At 41.6% G+C, this 21,881-nt stretch overlaps 1 protein-coding gene across 1 annotated transcript in view; it reads right to left on the reverse strand.

Annotated features, from left to right (window-relative positions):
- cracr2b (calcium release activated channel regulator 2B) overlaps positions 1-21,881 on the reverse strand; it is a 199,784-nt gene that overhangs the window by 52,091 nt on the left and 125,812 nt on the right. Inside the window, exon 8 of the mRNA XM_051922047.1 lies at positions 2,160-2,347. Within this exon, the coding sequence (XP_051778007.1) occupies positions 2,160-2,347 (188 nt within the window). The remainder of the gene's footprint in view (positions 1-2,159; positions 2,348-21,881) is intronic.

Consider the following 21,881-nt stretch of genomic DNA (forward strand, 5'->3'; position numbering starts at 1 on the left):
CCCTGCTCTCTGAATTGCTGTAAATCGCTTACACAGGTGCTGACGGAGTACCACTCTGGTGTATAGTACACTGATACTCTGTAGAGAAAACTTAACCATTGTGCTTTACTAACGTCTTTAAACAGTTAACTCTGTATTAACGAGCAGTATTGCAGATAACTACACAAATGTACCACATTTTTGCAAGTATTGTACAAAGAGATGAAAACAGCTGTAGGCTAAAGTTGCTTTAACATTTAACTGTTAAGGACTGTTTTAATTGAAAATTTAGTTAAGACAAATAATGTTTATAAAGAAAGAAAACATTAGTATAAGTTACCTTTTAAAGAAAAACAGTGTATTAACCAATGGCAGTGCTTGCTATTTAAATGTACACACTATGTGTGCGCTAGAACAAAATTAGTTTATTCTACATTTTCAGTAGTTCTATAAAGATAGGAGCACTTGACAACAGCCTGTGCTTGTTCCAAAATACATCATGCTGACTTACATATATGTAATTTGAATGTGTGGGTGCCCCCTGGTGGCAAAAGTAACTTACTCAAAAAAAACCAAAAAAACTTGCCAGCAGTGTGACACAGTACAGTGGAACCTTGGTTCACAAACGTCTCTGAACACGTACAAATCGGTTTACGACCAAAAACATGAGAGACAGACAGACACACACACACAGGCACAGAGCGCGAGAGAGAGACACACACACACAGGCGCGCGAGAGAGAAACACACACACACAGGTGTGCGCGAGAGAGAGAGAGACACACACAGGCGCACGAGAGACAGACGCACATAGGCGCACGAGACAGAGACACACACACCGGCGCGCACGAGAGAGAGACACACACAGGCGTACGAGAGAGAGAGAGACACACACACACACACAGGCATGCGAGAGAGACACACACAGGCAGCGCAAGAGAGACACACACACACACAGGCAGTGCGAGAGAGACACACACACAGGCGAGCGAGCGAGAGAGAGGGCTGGACACATAAGGTAGAGAAGGCAGTTAAAGAATGCACTGGGCTTGTTTTTGTTTTCATTTCTGTTTACAGCGATCGGTTCGTAGCGTGTATTGTTGCAATGTTACTTTTCTTGGTGATTTATTAAATTACGGATTTTTTCAAATGTTCATTTTTTCCTCTGTGCTTAAAACTCATTAAAAAAAAGTGTTTTTAGCCAGCGGTTGGTAGCGCTATAGTGCAAACTATTGCAGTGTTACTTTTCTCTGTTGTTCAAGGTTTTCTCAGTGTTATTCAATATTTTTACATTTAGTTTACTATTACACTGTGCATTCTATGGTTTAATTAACTATATTTATGCTTAAAAACTTAAAATATTTACATACAGTTTGTATGGTCTGGAACGGATTAATTGTTTTTCCATACAATCCTATGGGGGAAATTACATCGGTTCATGACCAAAACGGGTTACGACCAGAGTTTTGGAACGAATTATGGTCGTGAACCAAGGTTCCACTTTATTCTGATAGCACTACAGGATATATTGTATATTTGACCTTTAAATACAACTTAACATGTATTCCATGGTAGTTTTTTTTTTTTTTTATAATAAAGAAGTATATTACAAAAATAAATTATCTTAATTTTGTATTTGCTGAATATGAACTTTTCTGTCCCTGTGTAAGTGTATGCATTCTCATAAATGGCAGCAAAGAGAAGAAACGTGCATCGCAACTTTCTACCCATTAAAAACTGTGCATGCATTCCTAGAAATGATTGCCACTATGTTTGTTTGAAATGAAGGTGTGATGAATTTACACTCAAATCAGAAGATATGATTGCTTTAATGTATAAGGGCATTAGATCCGCGAAGTGTTCAAAACCTGTCATATACGTTTTGATGATTTATGTAATAAATTTCAGTTTTACAGTTTAAACCGAAAACATTAAGAGACAAAGAAGTAATTAACCAGAAAAATGACGGTCTTCTTCATTATGTATCTTGAAATATACTGTATTTAAAAAACATTTAATTTGCAAGTGAAAACTATGAATTATATAAATATAAAACCATTCTTTGGTGTCAGTCAGTCAGAATTTAGTAAGACTAAGTAGTGGACTATATTTTCATTTTTAATTAAAATATGAGGGAATAAAAGGTAATATTTTGTAGGCTACAGTATTTATGGTTCTTACTTGTCTTTACGTTTTCTCTCACGCTGAGCTTCGTCTTGCAGGTGGCCTAAATGGAACTGTGTGGTCTGCAGTTCATGTCGAGTATGTTCCAGTTGTTCTAGCAAATCTTCATTTCGGTGTCGAAGGCGCTCATTTTGTATACGTGTTTCTGTTTGCTCATAGCTCAGTTCATGGAGTTGCCTTTCGAGCTGTGAAAGCAAAAAGAAGGCAGTTAATAATGATACATAATTTAAAAACTTACCTTTAAGTCCACACAAATATATTTACACATTTCCTGAAACCATGTTTGAACACAACATCACACACAGGACCATTATCCCCTGGTAACCTGACAAAACTGTTCTTGGCTATGGAAGGCAACTTTACCCTTAAACCGCCACATACTTGGGGGTTAATGCACCCCTGGACGCCAAATACTTTTTAGCTGCACTTTTTAAGTAAATGTCACAATTCACAAAGAAAATGTGAAATTTTAATGGAACACGTATTTTTTTTAATTCAAAGAGCATCACAATTACTGCAACACTGATCATTTTACACACTGCAAATGAACTGTAAAAACTATTAAAAAAAAAAAAAACCACTGCAACAATCTATTATTATATGTTCAAGGTGCAACTGACGCAATTGATGAAATTCAGTAAATCACTGAGCCAACTGCGGTTGAATTGGCTGCGCGCAAACACACAGAGGTAAACGCTGATAATTGCAGGATCGTCTAGTGCAGCAGCTGAATCCCAGAGACAGTGGTGCTGCAGTTCTGCCGGGGCCAGCAGTGGTCGTGAGCTGGCTGATCAATGAATATATGGCACTGACTGATCAGCTCTGACGTACTGGCAAATTGCTCTGTGAAGCAACTATAGCCGGTTGCGGGGTTCAAGGAATGTAATTCGCCGATTATACTCGCCCCCTGCGACAGTTGCAGTATTCAATGAATATACATCGTCGAATATACTCGGCTCCGGCGTTCTGGTAAATTGCACTGAGAAACAACTTTAGCCGGTTGCAGAGTTCAATGAATGTATGTCGCCAAATGTATGTCGCCGCATATACTCGGCTTTGGCATGCTGCCAAATTGCACTGGAAACCAACTCTAGCTGGTTGCGACATTCAATGAATCTACTTTTCTGAATATACTCGGCACAAACATGCTGGCAAATTGAATTGGGAACTGACTATAGCCAGTTCTGGTGGTTTAAGGGTTAACAAAGTGCATGCCAAAACAGGCAGAGTATGCAAACCAACCAAAAAAAAAAAAAAAAACAACCATGATTCTTCACATGCAGCCTTCAGTTCTGCCTTACTTTTCAATCATAGTGACCAATTTTAAATATACTAAGACCAAACCTGAATATATTCAGACATAAAAAACATTAAATATCTCAGTATATTGTTAGGTTGTATAACTTCTGTAACTTAGTGTCATATCCAGTGCAGGTATCTGCAAGGACAGGCACCAGTTCTTTACAAACAAACAGAAAAAAAGATGGTATATAATACTAATGCTATTATTAATGCAAAAAACTGTCCTAAAATAAATACAAGGATATAAACAACCAAGTACAATTAAAAATACAAAATTTGATAAGACTTATGGTCAAAAAGTTCAATATAACAATGTATTTTAAGGTCAATAGCATTTTGGCATTAAAATTCTGTTTGGGAAATACACAAAGTTTTCAATATGTGAGCAGATTAATTTTTACATAAACTTACCTTACTAATAATGTCTGCTAGTGAGAAATGCAAGTTCACACACCTTTCACATCACAAAAACTTCAATCAAAACTGGAATACTGGCGCCTGGTCTGTCTCAATTGCCATCAGATCATTGTGATAATACTCAGACTTTCATCACCCTCAGACAAAATGCAGCAATATACAGTAGATTTACATATTAAGTAAAATGGGAGCCTCACACCAGTGTTCATTTTGTTGATAAAAACTAGGATGAAAAATACTTGTCAATGACATTTTTTCCGTGAAGAAAACAGAACAAAAACTAAATAAAAATATGCCTTTAACGATCAAAACTAAGACAAATGCCTTTAAAATTGTTGTTGATGAAAAATAAACAAAACGAAAATATTACAAACAGACAACTGGACAATGAGCAATGTGGGGCTCTTTGCACATCTCTATTACACACAACATGATCTGCCAACAAATAAGCATGAATGCACTGGTACAATTTTAAAAACCTGTGTGCACGTTTGTAATTGGATAACACTAGTTTGGGTGCAATCATGAAATCATCAACTCAGCCAGAATCCTGCTCCACTATGTTGGCCAACATGATTCTCAGGCAAAAATAGACATATGGACCAACTTTAATTACAACGCTGACAAAACATAAAACCAGTGTAAGCCATGTGGAACGAAGCTCACAAGAAAGATCACTACAAACCTGAAAAGGCATCTAGAGGCATGCTATCCTGAGATTCATACCAAAGTACATAACATTATGTAGGTGGCAACTTGCCCAACACCAATACCATTACCTATGGTTCATATTCAACCCTGTTAATACTAATGCATCAAGTGCATTTATTTATTTTAGGTGTGCTGATAGTAGGAATGTCACATCGATAGTAAGGCTGGTACTGCACTTTGCGTAACCACAAAATTATGTAAGAAAAATGTGAATAAAAACTACATATGAAAAAGGCTTACAGTGGTGATGATACAGCACCACATCAACACATGCTGAAAAGAAAAACAGCAGAATTCATGTCTGGCAAAGTTGTGTTTTTGAGAAGTTCAGCATCATATTGGAGAAAAAATGCTTATTAAAAAAGACAACAAACAGAAAGACACAGGATTTTGTTATTGCCAGTTTTATCCTTTAACAAATTACTTAAACAGATTCATGCTGCTTTGAGAGCGCAATCAAACACAATCATCCTCAGATATGAGTTGCAACTGTTTAGCTTGTAATGACACACATTTGTTAGAGCACATGAAATGACAGGGGGATTAGTCAGTCAGTCAGTCATTATCCAACCCGCTATATCGTAACACAGGGGGATTACTTGCTTTGAATACAGTGTCCTACACAGTCCGGATAAAGGAACGAAAGCTTCATATTCGTTCTTTGATTGTAATAAGCACATCAACACGTTCATCCACTCAATAAATCAATTCTGTAACTAGTGAATACAGTTCAAGGTTGCGGGTGAAACCCCACCTTGCATGCATCCAGTTACACATACGTGCACAGTGGCAGTGACAACAATAGTAGTAGCAATTAAAAATCAAGGCATGTTTTAAACAAAGTGGATATTTGGCTTGCCTACGTCATCGATGAGATGAGATGCTCCATTTGTTAATACTAACATAAAATGTATTTAGGATTTCAGTGCTTGAAGTGCATCTCCCAATTAATATGATATATACATGTAAAGAATGGTAAAAATGCATTGCTTCATAGCTGAATATGAATCTGCAAACATTAAATAAGTATCCAGTTTTTTAAAACCAAAGTATCTCCAGACAACAGACACAGCTCCTTTTTTCAGCAAAAGTTCTTCCGTGTCATCATGTTCAACTTTATTGTCTGCTACAGCTTCAGTTTCAGAATGTTCTCTGTCCATTTGCACCACTTAATACCTCCACTAACACAGTTCTTGGGACCCTCTGGAAAATAGGCACAAGTTTGAATGTTAGTGAGTCATCCCTTGTGAAGTGGGCGAGTGGCACGCCCCTATAAATAAATACAGGAATAGGGGTGAAAGTGGAAAAGCCGGAAAATGTGTGTCTGAATATAAGGGGGAGGTCATGTTTCTCATTTGGCGTCTGGTCATAATCTTGTTCTGACGGGTTGCTCAGGAGACGGAGACTATACCTAAGCAGTTTGACGCATACAAGGCGTGTGATGACGGGATCAGGGTAAAAACCTCCATATCCCGGACCCCACGCTGAGTATTGACGTAGGATTCTGCTGAACCCAATAAACGGACACGAAGTCACCTGAGCTGAAATCCAGGAGCCGGAGCGGACGACAAGTGGGACGAGGAGAAAAAAAAAGGGGGGCTGAGCTGTTTTCTGTGATATCCTGCCACCCACTATGGGGAAACAAGTCAGCAAACCGGTAAAACCTATCCCCCTAGGACACCAAAAGCCTCTGTTGGAGGGATTATTTTCAGAGAATCACCAGGCTCCTAGTAAACCCCCGGGATCGAAAGGCAGTTCCCCAAGGAAGTTAATAGAGAAGAAGACTGGGTTAGATTTTAAAAAGGCATGTAGGAAGTGGAATAAGCAGAGTGGGGGTAGATGGCCAGTGGAAGGAACCGGAGTTATGAGTGAGATACAGGAAATTAGAAAAATACTGTGCAGAAATACACAGGGTTGTTGTAATGGAGGTCCTTATCGGATGGATATGTTTGACAGATGGGAATTGGTTATTAAAGACCGTACGTTGGAAGCAGCACAGAAACGGAATGAGCTTTTAGCTGCCGAAGTTAAGACTAGAAAGGAAAAGGAAGAGCTGCTTATAGCTTTACAGAAAGTGCAGGCTGATTCGAGACCCCAGTCTGAAGGAAGGAGGAAGAGAAGTGCTAAAAAAGACCCTTTATATCCCGTGCTCTCTTCCCCACCACTTTACCCGCAACCCCTTCCACTACCTCCTTCACCCCTTGCCCCATCGGCTCCTGTGTTAACCGATGCCCCAGCTACTGATGACTTCTTTGATGAACAATATCATTACGACCCCTCCTCACATACGGATCTGGATGATGAGACTGACGGCCACTTGTTAGGGGCTACGGGAGGCTCTTCTAACTCACACAAAAAGCCCTCCATTTCACAATGTACTAGAAGCAAGACCCTCCGAAATAAGTCCCCTGAAAACTTTACCCCGTTTGAGTCCCCAAACCCTTTAGGACCCACATTTTCATGCCCTTTAATTGAGGTCCCTAACCCCCGACATGATCCCACACAACCCCCAGGAAACGATAACCCCACTACTATAATGATACATCGTAACTGGGATATTCAAGAGCTGAAAGACGTAGTGTCCGAATTGCCTGATCCTAAGGTAATCGGTGGGTTGAAGTTTGTGGAACAATTGCAGCAACTGGATGACATGTACAAGCCCAGTGCGGCCGAATGGACCCAGGTGCTACACAGAAAGTTGGGCACCACTTGGGCTACTGTCAACCATGGGCAGCATAATGGAGCACAGTGGCAGTGGAATGAGGCATTGCCTCATGGACAAAATAATGAGGGTCCTTTCCTTGCCCAATGGGAACCCGTGAAAACTGCAATAGCCGCAAAATATAAAAAGGGCACCAACTGGTCCCTTATTTCAGCTGCCAAACAAAAGAAAGATGAGACGGTAGACAAATGGGCACACCGAATTCAGGACTTGATGACAAACCATTCTGGCTTAGACAACTCAGATGACCGTACCAAGGCAGCAGTTCCTCCTTTTGTGTCAGGACTCAGAAGTGATATCCAAAATAAGGTACGCACTTCCTGTATTGGATGGGAAAGTGCCACTTTTGATGAAGTTAAACGACATGCGGAACATGCTGAACGACAGACTAAGCAAAAAGAGTCAGATACTCAGACCAAGTTAATCGCGGCACAAATGAATTATTATGCAGCTGGAACCGCCTCAGGCAGGGGTCGAGGACGTGGAGGATTTTTCCGAGGACAGGGGCGAGGCCGGGGGAGAGGTCGCGGATTTTTGTTTCCTAATCCGAATTCTTCGTCTGCTCAGCCGCCTCTCCCCTCAGATCAAGCACCTACATCTTATGCCTGTTATGGGTGCGGTGAGACGGGACACTTCCGGCCGCAATTGCCCACATAAGCGTCCTCCCCCGCCTCCCTTACCTGAACCTGGGGATATTCCTTGGTCCTAGGAATTCACAGGGACCCCCAGCCACTCTCTTCAGTTGCCTTTGCTCACTCGCCATGCGGACACAGACCCTTTATTGACTTTGCTGGTGAATGGCACTGAAACTGCTTTTCTCGTTGATACTGGAGCTACTCGTTCTACCCTTTCGCTGAAGGAGGTCCCTGCCTCGAAAGATACAGTGACTGTGCTTACTGCTTCCGGACAACCACATGTTTTGCTGGTGTCTAAACCTTTTCGGGTTCAGCTTCATTCCAGTGGTTCCACTTTGACACACCGGTTTTTGTTAAATCAGCTCTGCCCTGTTAATCTGTTAGGAAGGGATCTGATGACTAAGCTCTCCCTCTCTATTTCTCTAACCGATCAAGGGTTTTACTGTTCTATTCCTAAACTCCTGTGACAAACCTCCCCCCACCCTAAACCCTCTTTTGCAGCCTGGACCCTAAACATCTCCCCACACACCATTCTCCTTAAAGCCCTACACTCTTTTCCTTCATGTCTTTTTGCCCACTTGCAGGTCCCCAACACCCTCCACTGTACTGCCCAGTACTTCCCTGCTGAAGTGGACACACCTTGGTTAGAATCTTTTCTATCTTCAGGTACTAGCCCAGAGACCCTCCATATCCCTTGCATTTTTTTCTCATCCACCAAAGCCGCTGCTTCAGTTCACCTCACATATTCACAAAGCGTTTTCTATTTAGGAGGTTCGGTTCCCCATGTTGGGCGGCACGGTGGTGCAGTGGGTAGCATTGCTGCCTCGCAGTTGGGAGACCTGGGGACCTGGGTTCGATTCCCGGGTCCTCCCTGCGTGGAGTTTGCATGTTCTCCCCGTGTCTGCGTGGGTTTCCTCCGGGCGCTCCGGTTTCCTCCCACAATCCCAAGACATGCAGGTTAGGTGGATTGGCGATTCTAAATTGGCCCTAGTGTGTGCTTGGTGTGTGGGTGTGTTTGTGTGTGTCCTGCGGTGGGTTGGCACCCTGCCTGGGATTGGTTCCCTGCCTTGTGCCCTGTGTTGGCTGGGATTGGCTCCAGCAGAACCCCGTGACCCTGTTTGGATTCAGCGGGTTGGAAAATGGATGGATGGATGGATGGTTCCCCATGTTAAATCGAGCACCGTTTGCTGGGTCGAAATTGGGGAATGGGTGGAACAATGTCTCAATAGGACGGACTGGCTGCACGTTGCTCCGGGTATTTTTGATACTTCAGATCATTTGATAACTAAGGTTTTATTTCGAGATGACCTTCCAGTGATCCGTTCATTATGCCATCCCACCCTCTCCACATTTTCATTACAGACTACATATCCCTCTTGGCTTTCCTCACTTCCCGATGCACTGTGGTCCCAGGTGAAAAATGATTATGGAAGGATAGCACACTGTGAGCTACTGGTGATTTACCCAAAATCCTCCTTCCGCCCGCATCATGCCCAGTATCCTCTGTCTCCTGAGGCAGAGGCCAGGATCTCCGCCGTACATTCCGATCTCGTAAAATGGGGAGCAATTATCCCAATTAAATTCTCTCCAGTGAACTCTCCCATTTTACCTGTTAAAAAGGCTGACGGTTCATGGCGATTTGTCCAAGATCTTCGACAAGTTAATTCTGCAATTTTTCCCAGGGCACCTATTGTTCCCAATCCTTCCACTATTCTTTCTACAATACCCCCGTCCACCCGTTATTTCTCTGTTATTGACCTTGCTAACGCTTTCTTTTCTATTCCTGTGCACCCCGACTCTCAATACTGGTTTGCCTTTACTTTCCAAAACCGTCGTTGGACATGGACCGTTATGCCTCAGGGATATACAGAGGCTCCTTACGTGTATGGTCAAGCACTTGCTCAAAATCTAGAAGGATTCTGGCCAGATCAAGATAGTATATTGATACAGTATGTGGATGATATAATGGTGTGTAGTACTACTGAAGAAGCTTGTGCACATGATACTCAAAAAATTGCTATTGTTTTTAGCGGAAAATGGCCATAAAGTGTCGAAAGCAAAACTGCAGTTAGTCCAAACTATTAGGTCATGACATTACTTGCGGAACAACAGCTCTCTCTAAAGACCGTATAAACACATCCAAAATCTTCCTAGACCTGTTACAAAGCAACAGGTTATGTCTGTATTAGGCATTCTAGGATACTGCCGGCAATGGATTTTAAACTTCACTGAAAGAGCACAGCCTTTGCAAACCTTAGCGAACACCCCTGGCCTCCCCCTTTCTGGTCAGGTACAATGGAATGAACAGTCTGAGAAGGCTCTGTGTGACTTAAAAAGTGCACTACTTTCTGCGCCAGCTTTAGGACTCCCTGACTATTCTCGTCCATTCACTCTGTTCGTGGACGAAAAGGGGGGATATATGAATGCAGTACTAACACAGCTCCATGGAGAAAAACAAAGACCAATAGCCTATTTTTCGAAAAAATTAGATCCAGTGGCTGCGGGACTTCCAACCTGTCTCAGAGCAGTAGCAGCCACAACAGAGGCCGTGCTAGCCAGTACAGATATAGTGCTCATGAGCCCCCTAGCGGTAAAAGTGCCTCACGCCGTACACTCCATTTTAGTACAGGCTAAAACCTCACATCTCAGTGCTGCTAGGGCAATACACTATCAAAATGTACTCTGTACGTTGTCAAACGTTACCATAGAAAGGCGCTCCACCTTAAATCCAGCTACTTTTCTTCCAACTGAAGAGGAAGGGGAGCCCCACAACTGTCATGACGAAATAACTAAGGTTATAAAACCTAGACCAGACCTACAGGAAACACTCTTAGGAACAGGGGAGATCATTTTTGTGGATGGATGTTCCTTACGATTGGAAAATGGAACACCTCCAACCAGCTATGCAGTGGTCAAAGGTGGCCACCTGCTGGAAGCAAACCGAATTTCTTCAAGTTTAAGCGCACAGGCAGCTGAGTTGATAGCTCTCACCCGAGCTTGTCAGTTGTCAGAGGGAAAAATTGTAACTATCTATACTGATTCTAGATATGCTTTTGGAGTCTGCCATGATCATGGGGCATTATGGAAACTCAAGGGATTCAAGACCAGTACTGGCAAGCCCATTCAGCATCAAAAACTAATAGAATCCCTCCTAGAAGCTATAACCAAGCCATCAAAATTGGCTATAGTTAAATGCCAAGCCCATACTGGAAAACAAGATCCCATTAGTAAAGGAAACGAACTGGCCGCTCACTTTGCTAAACAAGCTGCTTATGATAATACCCCAATTTCTTTATTCCAACAGACAGATGACAGAGATTCTGGTAATTTAGTCATTTCTTTACAGAGTTCAGCTTCAGAAAAAGAAAAAAGAAACTGGTCTAAGGAAGGATCATTGGTCGATGAGATCTGGACCCATAAGCAAACTAATAAACCTTTTCTTCCTAAAGCTTCTTTTCCAGGTATGGCAAAAATTGCACATGGCCTGGATCACGCTGGAAAGGATGCAATGGTTCAAGAGGTTGAGAGACATTGGGAAGCAGTAGGCTTCTCTAGATACGCACAGCAATTCTGCAAACGATGTGCAGTATGTCAGAAATTTAATGTAGGAAAAGGTATTCAGGTAAGTCATGCCGTTACACCTAACCCAATGGGTCATTTTGAACACCTTCAAATGGACTTCATTGAATTAACACCATCAAAGAGGTACCGATAATTGTTGACGTGTTCTCCCGATGGGTGGAAGCTTTCCCTTCCAAACATGCAGACGCCAAAACTGTGGCAAAAGCTTTGATAAAGGAAATCATTCCAAGATGGGGAATACAGTAATCCCTCGCTATATCGCGCTTCGACTTTCGCGGCTTCACTCTATCGCGGATTTTATATGCAAGCATATTTAAATATACAGTATATCGCGGATTTTTTGCTGGTTCGCGGATTTCTGCGGACAATGGGTCTTTTCATTTCTGGTACATGCTTCCTCAGTTGGTTTGTCCAGTTGATTTCATACAAGGGACGCTATTGGCAGATGGCTGAGAAGCTACCCAACCACAGCGCGTATTATGTATTAAATAAAACTCCTCAAATATATTGTGAGCACGGGGGCTGTTCGCACCCCTAGAGGACACGGCCGCTCCTCAAAAAACGCTGAAAGATTACCTTCACAGTGCTCCCTTCTTTGCTGGGCTTACTTACATGTGGCTGCTTTGCAAGCGATATGCTTCCCGCATGGTGCTTCGCATACTTAAAAGATCAAACAGCACGTATTGATTTTTGATTGTTTGCATTCCTCTCTCTCTCTCGCTCTGACGGAGGGGGTGTGAGCAGAGGGGCTGTTCGCATACTGGCCTAGAGGATACGGACGCTCCTCTAAAAAATGCTGAAAAATGCTTGCTCCCTTCCTCGCAGCTACTTTGTCCGGCGGTGCTTCGCATACTTAAAAGCCAAACAGCCCTATTGATTTTTGACTGTTTGCTTTTTTCTCTCTCTCTCTCTCTCTCTGACTTGCACTCCTTTGAAGAGGAAGATATGTTTGCATTCTTTTAATTGTGAGACGGAACTGTCATCTCTGTCTTGTCATGGAGCACAGTTTAAACTTTTGAAAAAGAGACAAATGTTTGTTTGCAGTGTTTGAATAATGTTCCTGTCTCTCTACAACCTCCTGTGTTTCTGTGCAAATCTGTGACCCAAGCATGACAATATAAAAATAACCATATAAACATATGGTTTCTACTTCGCGGATTTTCACCTTTCGCAGGGGGCTCTGGAACGCAACCCCCCGCGATGGAGGAGGGATTACTGTACCACAGAAATTGCAGACTGATAATGGTAGTCATTTTGTGAATTCTGTAATTAATGAATTGACTACTTGGCTCCAGATAAATGTACATCATTATTGCAAATACCATCCTCAAAATGGGGGTATAGTAGAGAGATGCAATGGTACCTTGAAATCTAAATTGGCTAAAATCTGTGAGCAAACAAATTTAACTTGGCCTGATGCTCTACCCCTGGCCTTGATGGGATTAAGGGGAACAACAAATCGGCAGTTAGGGCTGTCGCCATTCGAAATTCTGACCGGACGGTCCATGCCAGTCGGCATGGTCATAGGTAATGTTAATCTGCATACTGTGGACAATGATCTTCTTTCCAGTCTTACAGGTCTCCGAGCTTCTCTGAAGGAAGTCCACGAGCAGGTTAATCAGGCCTGGAGAACTAGTCCTCCATCAAAGGACTCCCCGATTCCGTTGGGAACCTGGATTCTGGTTAGAGATACTTGAAGGTAACATTGGCACCAACCTCGGTGGAGAGGACCGTTCCAAGTTCTGCTGTCGACACCACACGCTGTTAAAGTTGAGGGACTGCCGGCCTGGATTCACGCCTCACATTGCAAAAGATGGCACTCTTGATTGTTGTACTACTATGTCTTTCCTTTCCCTTGTCGACTGCCCTGGTCACCTTGACTTTCCCTTTAGGAATCACCACATCAGTTCAGGTTGATTTCTGTTCTATTATCTAAGTCCAGTGGACCTGGTCTGACAAATATGTGTGTGTAACTGTTACAAACTCTGGATTCGGCAGTAACTGTGACGAGTGGAAATGGGTTTTTGCTAATACTGGAACTGATGACTGGGGTTATCAACCCTATAACGCCCAAAAGTATGGTCTGAAATATCGGTTTTCTATTATAAAAGGACATGCCCCTCATGAATGTGCCGAAAACCATTGTAACCCCTTGATCATTACTCTGAAGAACCCCTCTTTACATGATTCAGGAACCTATATCTTAGGGGCGTATGTATGTATGAGCAACTTGATAAAACATCCCTTATGACCTGGCAAAATCAATTGGCATTAGATATGCTCCTGGCTGAGAAAGGAGGCATTTGTGCTATGTTTGGTGATGCATGCTGCACCTATATCCCTAATAATACAGCGCCCGATGGAACAATCACCCGTGCTTTAGCAGGTTTGACTACTCTCTCTAATGAACTAGCTACTAATTCCAGCATTTCTAATCCTTGGGACCAATGGTTTATGTCCACTTTTGGGTCCTGGGGCCAATGGCTTAAGTCAGTTTTCATTTCTCTTACAGTTGCTTTTATCGTTCTCCTGCTTGTAGCTTGCTGTATTGTTCCCTTGATAAGATACATTGTATCCAAGTATTTTACTGCCTCTATGGCAAAGGCTTACTTATTACATGAAGAAAAAATGCTTCAGATCACCACAGCTACCCCACACTCCTCCGCCCACTCCACTCCCTCCCCCTCTCCTACCCTTTCCTGCTCAACTCTCCCCTGATCAAGTATTTTTTTCTTTGCTCAAAAGGGGGGAATGTGGAAGATGAATGTTCTCTTCGTTCCCTTGTACTAATCCATGTCTGAGAAGTTAAGCAGAAGTAAGCTTTATGAAACCATACATTATGTAAAAGCATGCTTTGATGAGCAAACAGAAAAATATTTGTCCAAGGGACTCAAGGTCTAAGCATTCCTCACATGAGTCTGTCTTATCCCGTTTCCTCTAATCATGAAAAGCCTGCGCCTGCCTACTTTATTATTTTTCTCTTTGCAGCTGCAAGCCACCAATATCTTTCTGCAAAGCTTAAAAACTTCAGTCAAGGACACGGTGTACTTTGAGAGGGCTAAGCAGATCATTGTTTTAGAAATGAAGCTGCTTAAAACTTCCACCTTGAGAGATGACTGGAATGATATTAAATCACGCGTTCTAGGGGTATAAAACTTTGCCCCACCTGACAGACGGGGTTCAGAAGAGCCCTGATGCTAGAGGTGGGCGGTATGACCAAAATTCTATATCACGGTATTTTTCTAAATTCTGCCGGTTTCACGGTATTAAACGGTATTTTTTTCACCATGCATGAGTGGATGTTAACCACATTTTCCACTGCAATTACTGCAGTAGACTGGCTAAGAATAACCTATTAGACTGTTATGAGAATTGTACATCGTACAAAAAGACATTTTAATGTGCACACAAGTATTAATCCAGGTTTGCATGGCCCCATAAAGTGATAGTTTTCAAGGGGGTGGCACTAAAGAGAAGGAAGCACATTGCATGACAGATGCAGTCAAAATATAGAACCTTTAATTGAACAAATTTTGCAAAAGCTTAAACTATGATTTTGACAACATATTTTCAACCATCCAAAGAGGCATTTAGACTTAGTAAAATATCCAGAGGTGTTTGTCAAAAGTTGGATTGCACTGAACACGTCTTAAAAAAGGAATAAATAGTAAATATTTTTTGTAAACCAACTACACTTTCTGTTAATGTTAACAATCTCTGTCCACTGACACGTTAAAGTGACTTTTTAAACAATTTTACCATCATTAAACTGCATAATATTTAAACTAATAAATAATAACAATAAATACATAATAGTATTACTGATAGTTGCACCATTACTTCAAAGCTTCAAGCCCAGGTGCATTACACAGTATTCACCAAATTAAAATAAAATAAAACAAGTGCAACTTGGTGATGACATCTTACCAACTGTACCATCATTTAGGCAAACTGCATTAATATGGACCTTGCTTCAAGCTAAGCTATATACATAAATAATAAAAACTGCAACTTGCATTTATAATGCTGTTTGTGGTATAGCCCTATGGAAGCACATTAGGGCCACTGTGAAGAAAAAAAAATATGGACACGGAAGAAAAAAACAAACTATATGTCGAGAATAAATTCGACATGTTGACTATGTCAAGATTAAAGTCAGACATTTCCACTTTATTCTCATAGTTTATTTTATAATTAAAGTAGAATGTTGTAAACTAAACTTCATCCTAAAATCAATGTTTAATTTACTAGATTTTCTCAAACCCCGTCACAAGTTAATGCAGCACATCAAATACTTTGTGTTAAGTGTTCCCCTACCCAGTCGTTAATCACTACACTTCTTAAACTGACTTCCTCCACACTAAGAGCAGGCGCCTGCAGCAATCACCACACAGAATCCATTCACTTCATGATATTCCTGCTCTCTACCAAAACCCCAGTTCCTGTCTTTCCTTTTTCTTTCTCCACATTACCAATCACCACACGATAAACATCTTTCTGAAATTAAAACTAGTTATTAACTTAGCCGACGGAGTGTTCAGAACTTTAAAAATATCTTTGTTATACATGTTTAATTATGCCATCCATTCAGAGTTGCGCCCATCTCTGAACGAGTCGCCAGCACAGGATGAATACAAGCAAAACATACACTAGCAAGTACAAAAAACAAGTACAACTTGGCTTGCAGTATTATCCAGTAGTATAGAAACAGAATTTACACATCTGACCTTTTAAAACTAAAGTATCTCCAGGCGACGGACGTGACTCCTTTTTTTCGGCAAAAGTTCTTCTGTTCATCATATTCAACTTTTAGTTCAGTGTCGGAATGCTCTCTGTCCATTTTCACCGCGCGGCATACTTATGCTTAGTGATGGGCCGCTCGATACTCAGGTTTCGACACTGTGTCGAGCTTTCGAAGCACTGGAGATCGAAGCGCCGCTTCGAGGCTTGCTTCAAATGCGCCCGTCATGTGATTTTGAGTCACGCTTGCGTAATGACATCATTGATATCTGCGCAGTCAGCAGTCGATTTGGTCATTCACTAGTCTGTTAAAGCGCTTTGGCTCAAAGCGTAAAAGCAGTTGTTCTTGCTACAGCGATAAGGTTCGCTAACCCGAGATCAAATCCTAATTTAGGCTCGCATATGTTGAAATAAGGATTTTGTATAAAACAGTTAAGTAGTACTTGTCTGAAAGTTAACAAATATATTTTGGAGACATTATGAACGATTTACATGGGGCACCTTTTTCCTTGGTGTGGAATCGTGTCCACCTAGAATCTGTAACAAATTAATGAGCATATTTTGCGTAAGGTAGCACGTATTATAACAATCCAGAATCTACTCTACGCCATGTCGATCATATCAGAGAGGCTAAGAAACGCTTCACTAAAGCCGCCGTGGTCATTACACCAGTATATGCGCAAGACACTCTCATTAAACGTTTTTACTATTCAGTGATTCCCAGATCTGTAGCTGATTTGTATTACTGATTTCCAAAAAGCAATGTGAGTAAAAGCGTGTACTGCATAACTAATCACAACTGTCTTCTGCAATTTTAGGAAAGCTTCGGGAGTTCTGCGTTAATGAGACAAAAACGTTGTAAAGAAACTTTGCGAATTCATCCAGAGGTGAACATAAAGATCACTCAAGTACTGACAAGAAGGAGCAGCTGGATAAGCACATCTGGAGCCAAACTTTCAAAAAAGCACCTGACTTTGTCAGCAACATCCTTTCCTTCTGAATGCATCTTATCAAAGGCTGCGCCGGGGGGTAAATAAGTAATCTTCCGAACTGCAGCACAACGGAGTAAATCATTGATGTAAATAAAATTATTGAAAGACTAAGCTTTTGTCGTTTCTGTATTCTTAAACCATCTTCCAGTCCCACAATCCCCCGCAGTCACTGTCATATTTAACGTTCCCTGCTCCTCACCTGTCGTGTCACCCAAAGTATCAACACTCAGTGTCATTCAAGGCTTTACCGTCCTTCCTTTCATAGACATAAAATAACACACACATTCCCTCTACATACGTGTCCAATAATAATAGTAAACTGGCAGGAACGAGAAAAAGCACAAGATGGGAATATTCATGACAAGAGCCTCGGCATCAGGGTGAGGATGTGCCTTGTCACCCATTACGTGAGCTTGTCTGCCACCCTTCAGTTGCACTGGCACACGTTACACTCGGGGGCAAATGCAATGGAGAATACCGACAGTGTACACCTTCAGAAGTGAAATAAATCGACTGTGTAAGTAGAACATTTCAGATAAACTATGAATTTTGTTAATCATAAACAATGCAACATAACTATTATATGTGTTGTTACTTTTTATTTATTCTCACCAAACGTTACATATCTACATGGGAAATGAACATGGGTAATATGTTTATAATCATTCTCACTAAAATACACTGTCAAAATATATTAATGAGCAAACTGAGACACATTGGCCTTTAGGAAATATAAAAAAGCGTATGCGCTGCCATTTAGGACAGAATGCATTGTTAATTTGACGCACTCTCTACTGATGCGATGTCACAAAAAAAAAAGAAACAGCACAGTCCGTGCAAACTCATCGCCTCCTTGGTTTTTGACCTTATGATTGTCAACATCAAATCAATAAAGTCATTTTAAGAAGATGACAAGTCTGCTATAGTCAGTTCAATGAATGCTCCTTTTAAAAAATTGCTCATACCGAATATAAATCAGAATCTCAATGATGTGGGACTCGCGAGTAGTAACGAATAATATATGACACTGAGAAATTGTAATTCCTAATAACGGGAACAAGTAAAAACTACGATTTCCTAAAACGGACACTGTAAATGTAGGCATTTCAATAAATAATTTAGGAGACTTGTGTGTGCATTTCAATACCAATTTAAGAACTACGTAGGCTAACTGTTGTACTATAAACGCTACCTCAAGCAGCATTTAACAGTAAATAGTCTAACAGGACAATGACTGACTGAAACGAAGATGCTGCGCCGCTACAATAAAGGTTCACACTGTCATTCTGCATGTTTAGAAGGCGCTGATTTGCTGAAACTGTTTATAGCGAATTGTCTTAAATTGGTAGTGCCGTATAGCGATCAGAAACGAAAAGACACATTTAGGCATGCTGCACAGTAGTTTGTTTTTCTACAATACAAATTCAGTACGACACCAGGGTCTCCAAACACACAAATATGAAGCTTATTACGTTTTACAGTGAAACTCTTTACATACACAATATAATTAGGGACGTGTGCCCCCTGCCCGTCTACGGCAGCCCAATCTTCCCTCGACAGCTCGATTCGCTCACTATCCGTCCAAGCCCAAAATATTGTTAAATGGAGGAATTGAAAAAAACCTTTAACAAGTGGAGGATCGACGACGCGAACCGCTGGTGTTTTTTACCGAGAGACAGTTGCGATACCATTGAGCCACCTAATCAGGATAATCAACGAGCTTCGCACAACTGAACTACTATTACTGTTCTTACTGCCGCGGATGTGGAAATATGTTGTTTGACATATGCACGTTAAATTGGTTTAATTGACACGAGAGTATCATTGTTGTATTCTCCTAATGAAGACAAAAAAATTATATTTATAGATGTATACTATATGACGTACGGTTTTGAACAAAATTAAGCGTTCCATAAAAAGGTTGCACGATTTACCTAATCTTTTTATATATATAAAGTTGATATATGACAATATATCTTTGACACTATGTATCAGACAAAGGAAATCACAGCAAACCACAAGAACAATAATTACTTCTCAGCAACTACCTGAATTGTAGTTTAACTATATTAAGTGAAGTGTGTAATGTCAATACGAATTACAAAATATAACTAGAGAGTTAAGTGTCAGATAGACTCTCAAAATATAGAGGTCAATGCCTTTGAGTGTGCTCAGTACTACGCATGTCTGAGGCTTCAGAGCTCCGTCATGAGCTCAGTACTACACATGTCTGAGACTTCAAATCCTCGTTTGAAGCCCGTCATGACGCAATCTCAGTAGTACTACGCATGTCTGAGGCTTCAAATCCCCGTTCGAAGCCCGTCATGACGCAATCTCAGTAGTACTACGCATGTCTGAGGCTTCAAATCTGCTCGAGGTTTCGAAGCCTCCGTTACCCCAGTGCGCATGTCTGAGGCTTCGAATCTGCTCGACGCTTCGAAGCCTCAGTTAACCCAGTGCGCATGTCCGAGGCTTCGAATCTGCTCGACGCTTCGAAGCCTCAGTTAACCCAGTGCACATGTCTGAGACTTCGGAGCCACGTCATGAGCTCAGTACTACGCATGTCTGAGGCTTCAAATCCCTGTTCGAAGCCCGTCATGACGCAATCTCAGTAGTACTACGCATGTCTGAGGCTTCGAATCTGTTCGAGGCTTCGAAGCCTCAGTTAACCTAGTGCGCATGTCAGAGGCTTCGGTGTCCCGTCACGATCTCAGTACTCAGCATGTCTGAGGCTTCGGCACCCCAGCAGGATGCAATCTCAGTACTACGCATGTCTGCTCATTGCTTCGAACCGCAATGCATGGGGGCGGGACATTTCCATTCCTCATGTCACCTTACTGCTTTGACCCGAGAGTTAGGAAGTTATATTAATTACATTACACTGCATATTCCACCACCAGGTTACAAAATTTCAACAGAGTTGTGATTGGTGAAACAAATCTTTCTGGATCATCAACACAACTGAAATTATTGTGCAGTACATTACTTAGTGTCAAAATATAAAATGACAAATTTTGCATATTAAAATGCTGACTATTAGAATGCATAAGAACAGCTGTACTAATATGGTTCAAAACACTTCCTTCACCATAATACTCTGGCTGTTCTCATAAATATTCCAGTCTCTGTGTTGCACTGCCTCACTTCTATAGTGAACAGTGTTATGCGTGTATTCACTGAATATAGAAATCAACATATATATGATTGTACCGCTACTTCGCGGTTCACTTTTCGCGGATTCACGACTTCGCGGGTTTTTAAATACAAGTGATTGCCCGCCTATCGCGGAAGTTATGTTCCAGACCCATCAGCAACAGGAGAAAATCCGCGATATAGAAAGACCATATAAATAAACATTTTTATAGTTTAAGCCTTAAAATACCCATCCCACATGCTTTAAACACATGAAAACTTATAAAACACACTTTGTTAACACATATGATATGTGGATGTCGGGCTAAGGATATGAGTAACATCTCACTATTACAAAACATTTTAACTTCACGCAAGACAAGACAGTGAGACAGGAAAATTGGTGATGTGCAGGCTTTTAAATTATTGACAGGCAGAGCGACAAGCAGCACAAAGCCAGCACAAAGTCCACTTCTCCTTAGCGTTCATTCAGCTCCCCACCCCCTTGACAATGCGAACTGCGCCACCGGGGAGGGGGGCTTTGAGCGAACGTGCGTTCAGCCCTCACACACCCACGCACACACTCCTCCTCCTTCCGAACGCGCAGAGCGGCAAGCAGGCATTTTGGCAGAAGCAGCACAAAGTCCATTTCTGCTCAGCGTCAGTTCAGCTGCCCCCCTTCACAAAACGAGTGCAGACACATTGACGTCTGATCGCTGCGTGCAGTGTGCAGTGTTGGTCCTGCGGTGTTTAAGAATGTAGAAAGTCTTTAAGAGCATAGGAAGTGTTTATAAGAGTGTGGGAAAGGTTAACAAGAGAGTGAGAAAGGTTTATAACAGTGTGGGAAGGGTTTATAAAGCTTTAAAATATGTTTAAATAATAAAATATATATAGGTCGCTACTTCGCGGATTTTCACCTATCGCGGTGGGCTCTGGAACGTAACCCCCGCGATAGGTGAGGGATTACTGTATATATATATATATATTTGCAGCTGGAGATCCACAAAGGGAGAAAAAATGTATCATGTATCATAAAGTAGTTTTTATTCCTGAGCTTTCAACCCCTGCCAGGGGTCTTCATCAGAGGATAATGCTTAGACTTGCAAGAATCAAAGGCAATATATAGCAAAACATTATGTGGATGGGGGGTGGCTAAATCAGTGTGATGGGGGGGGGTATTGGGTGTACAGTTTATTTATTATGAACATGTTCTTCTTCTGTGTCCTCACAGGTGGCGCAATGGTAGTGCTTCTGCTTTGCAGTAAGGAGACTGTGGAAGATTGTGGGTTTGCTTCCCGGTTCCTCCCTGTGTGGATAGCGCTTTGAGTACTGAGAAAAGCGCTATATAAATGTAATGAATTATTATTAAGTTTACATATGCTGGATTTATGTCCAAGTGTCTGTTGATGGCGTTCTCATTTGATAGCCAAGATTCGGCCAGCTCTCTGCCACTTTTAGTACTGGCCTTAAATTTGACTTGTCCCAG

This window comes from Erpetoichthys calabaricus, chromosome 2 (genome assembly GCF_900747795.2).
Source record: "Erpetoichthys calabaricus chromosome 2, fErpCal1.3, whole genome shotgun sequence".
In the NCBI taxonomy this organism is placed as follows: domain Eukaryota; kingdom Metazoa; phylum Chordata; class Cladistia; order Polypteriformes; family Polypteridae; genus Erpetoichthys; species Erpetoichthys calabaricus.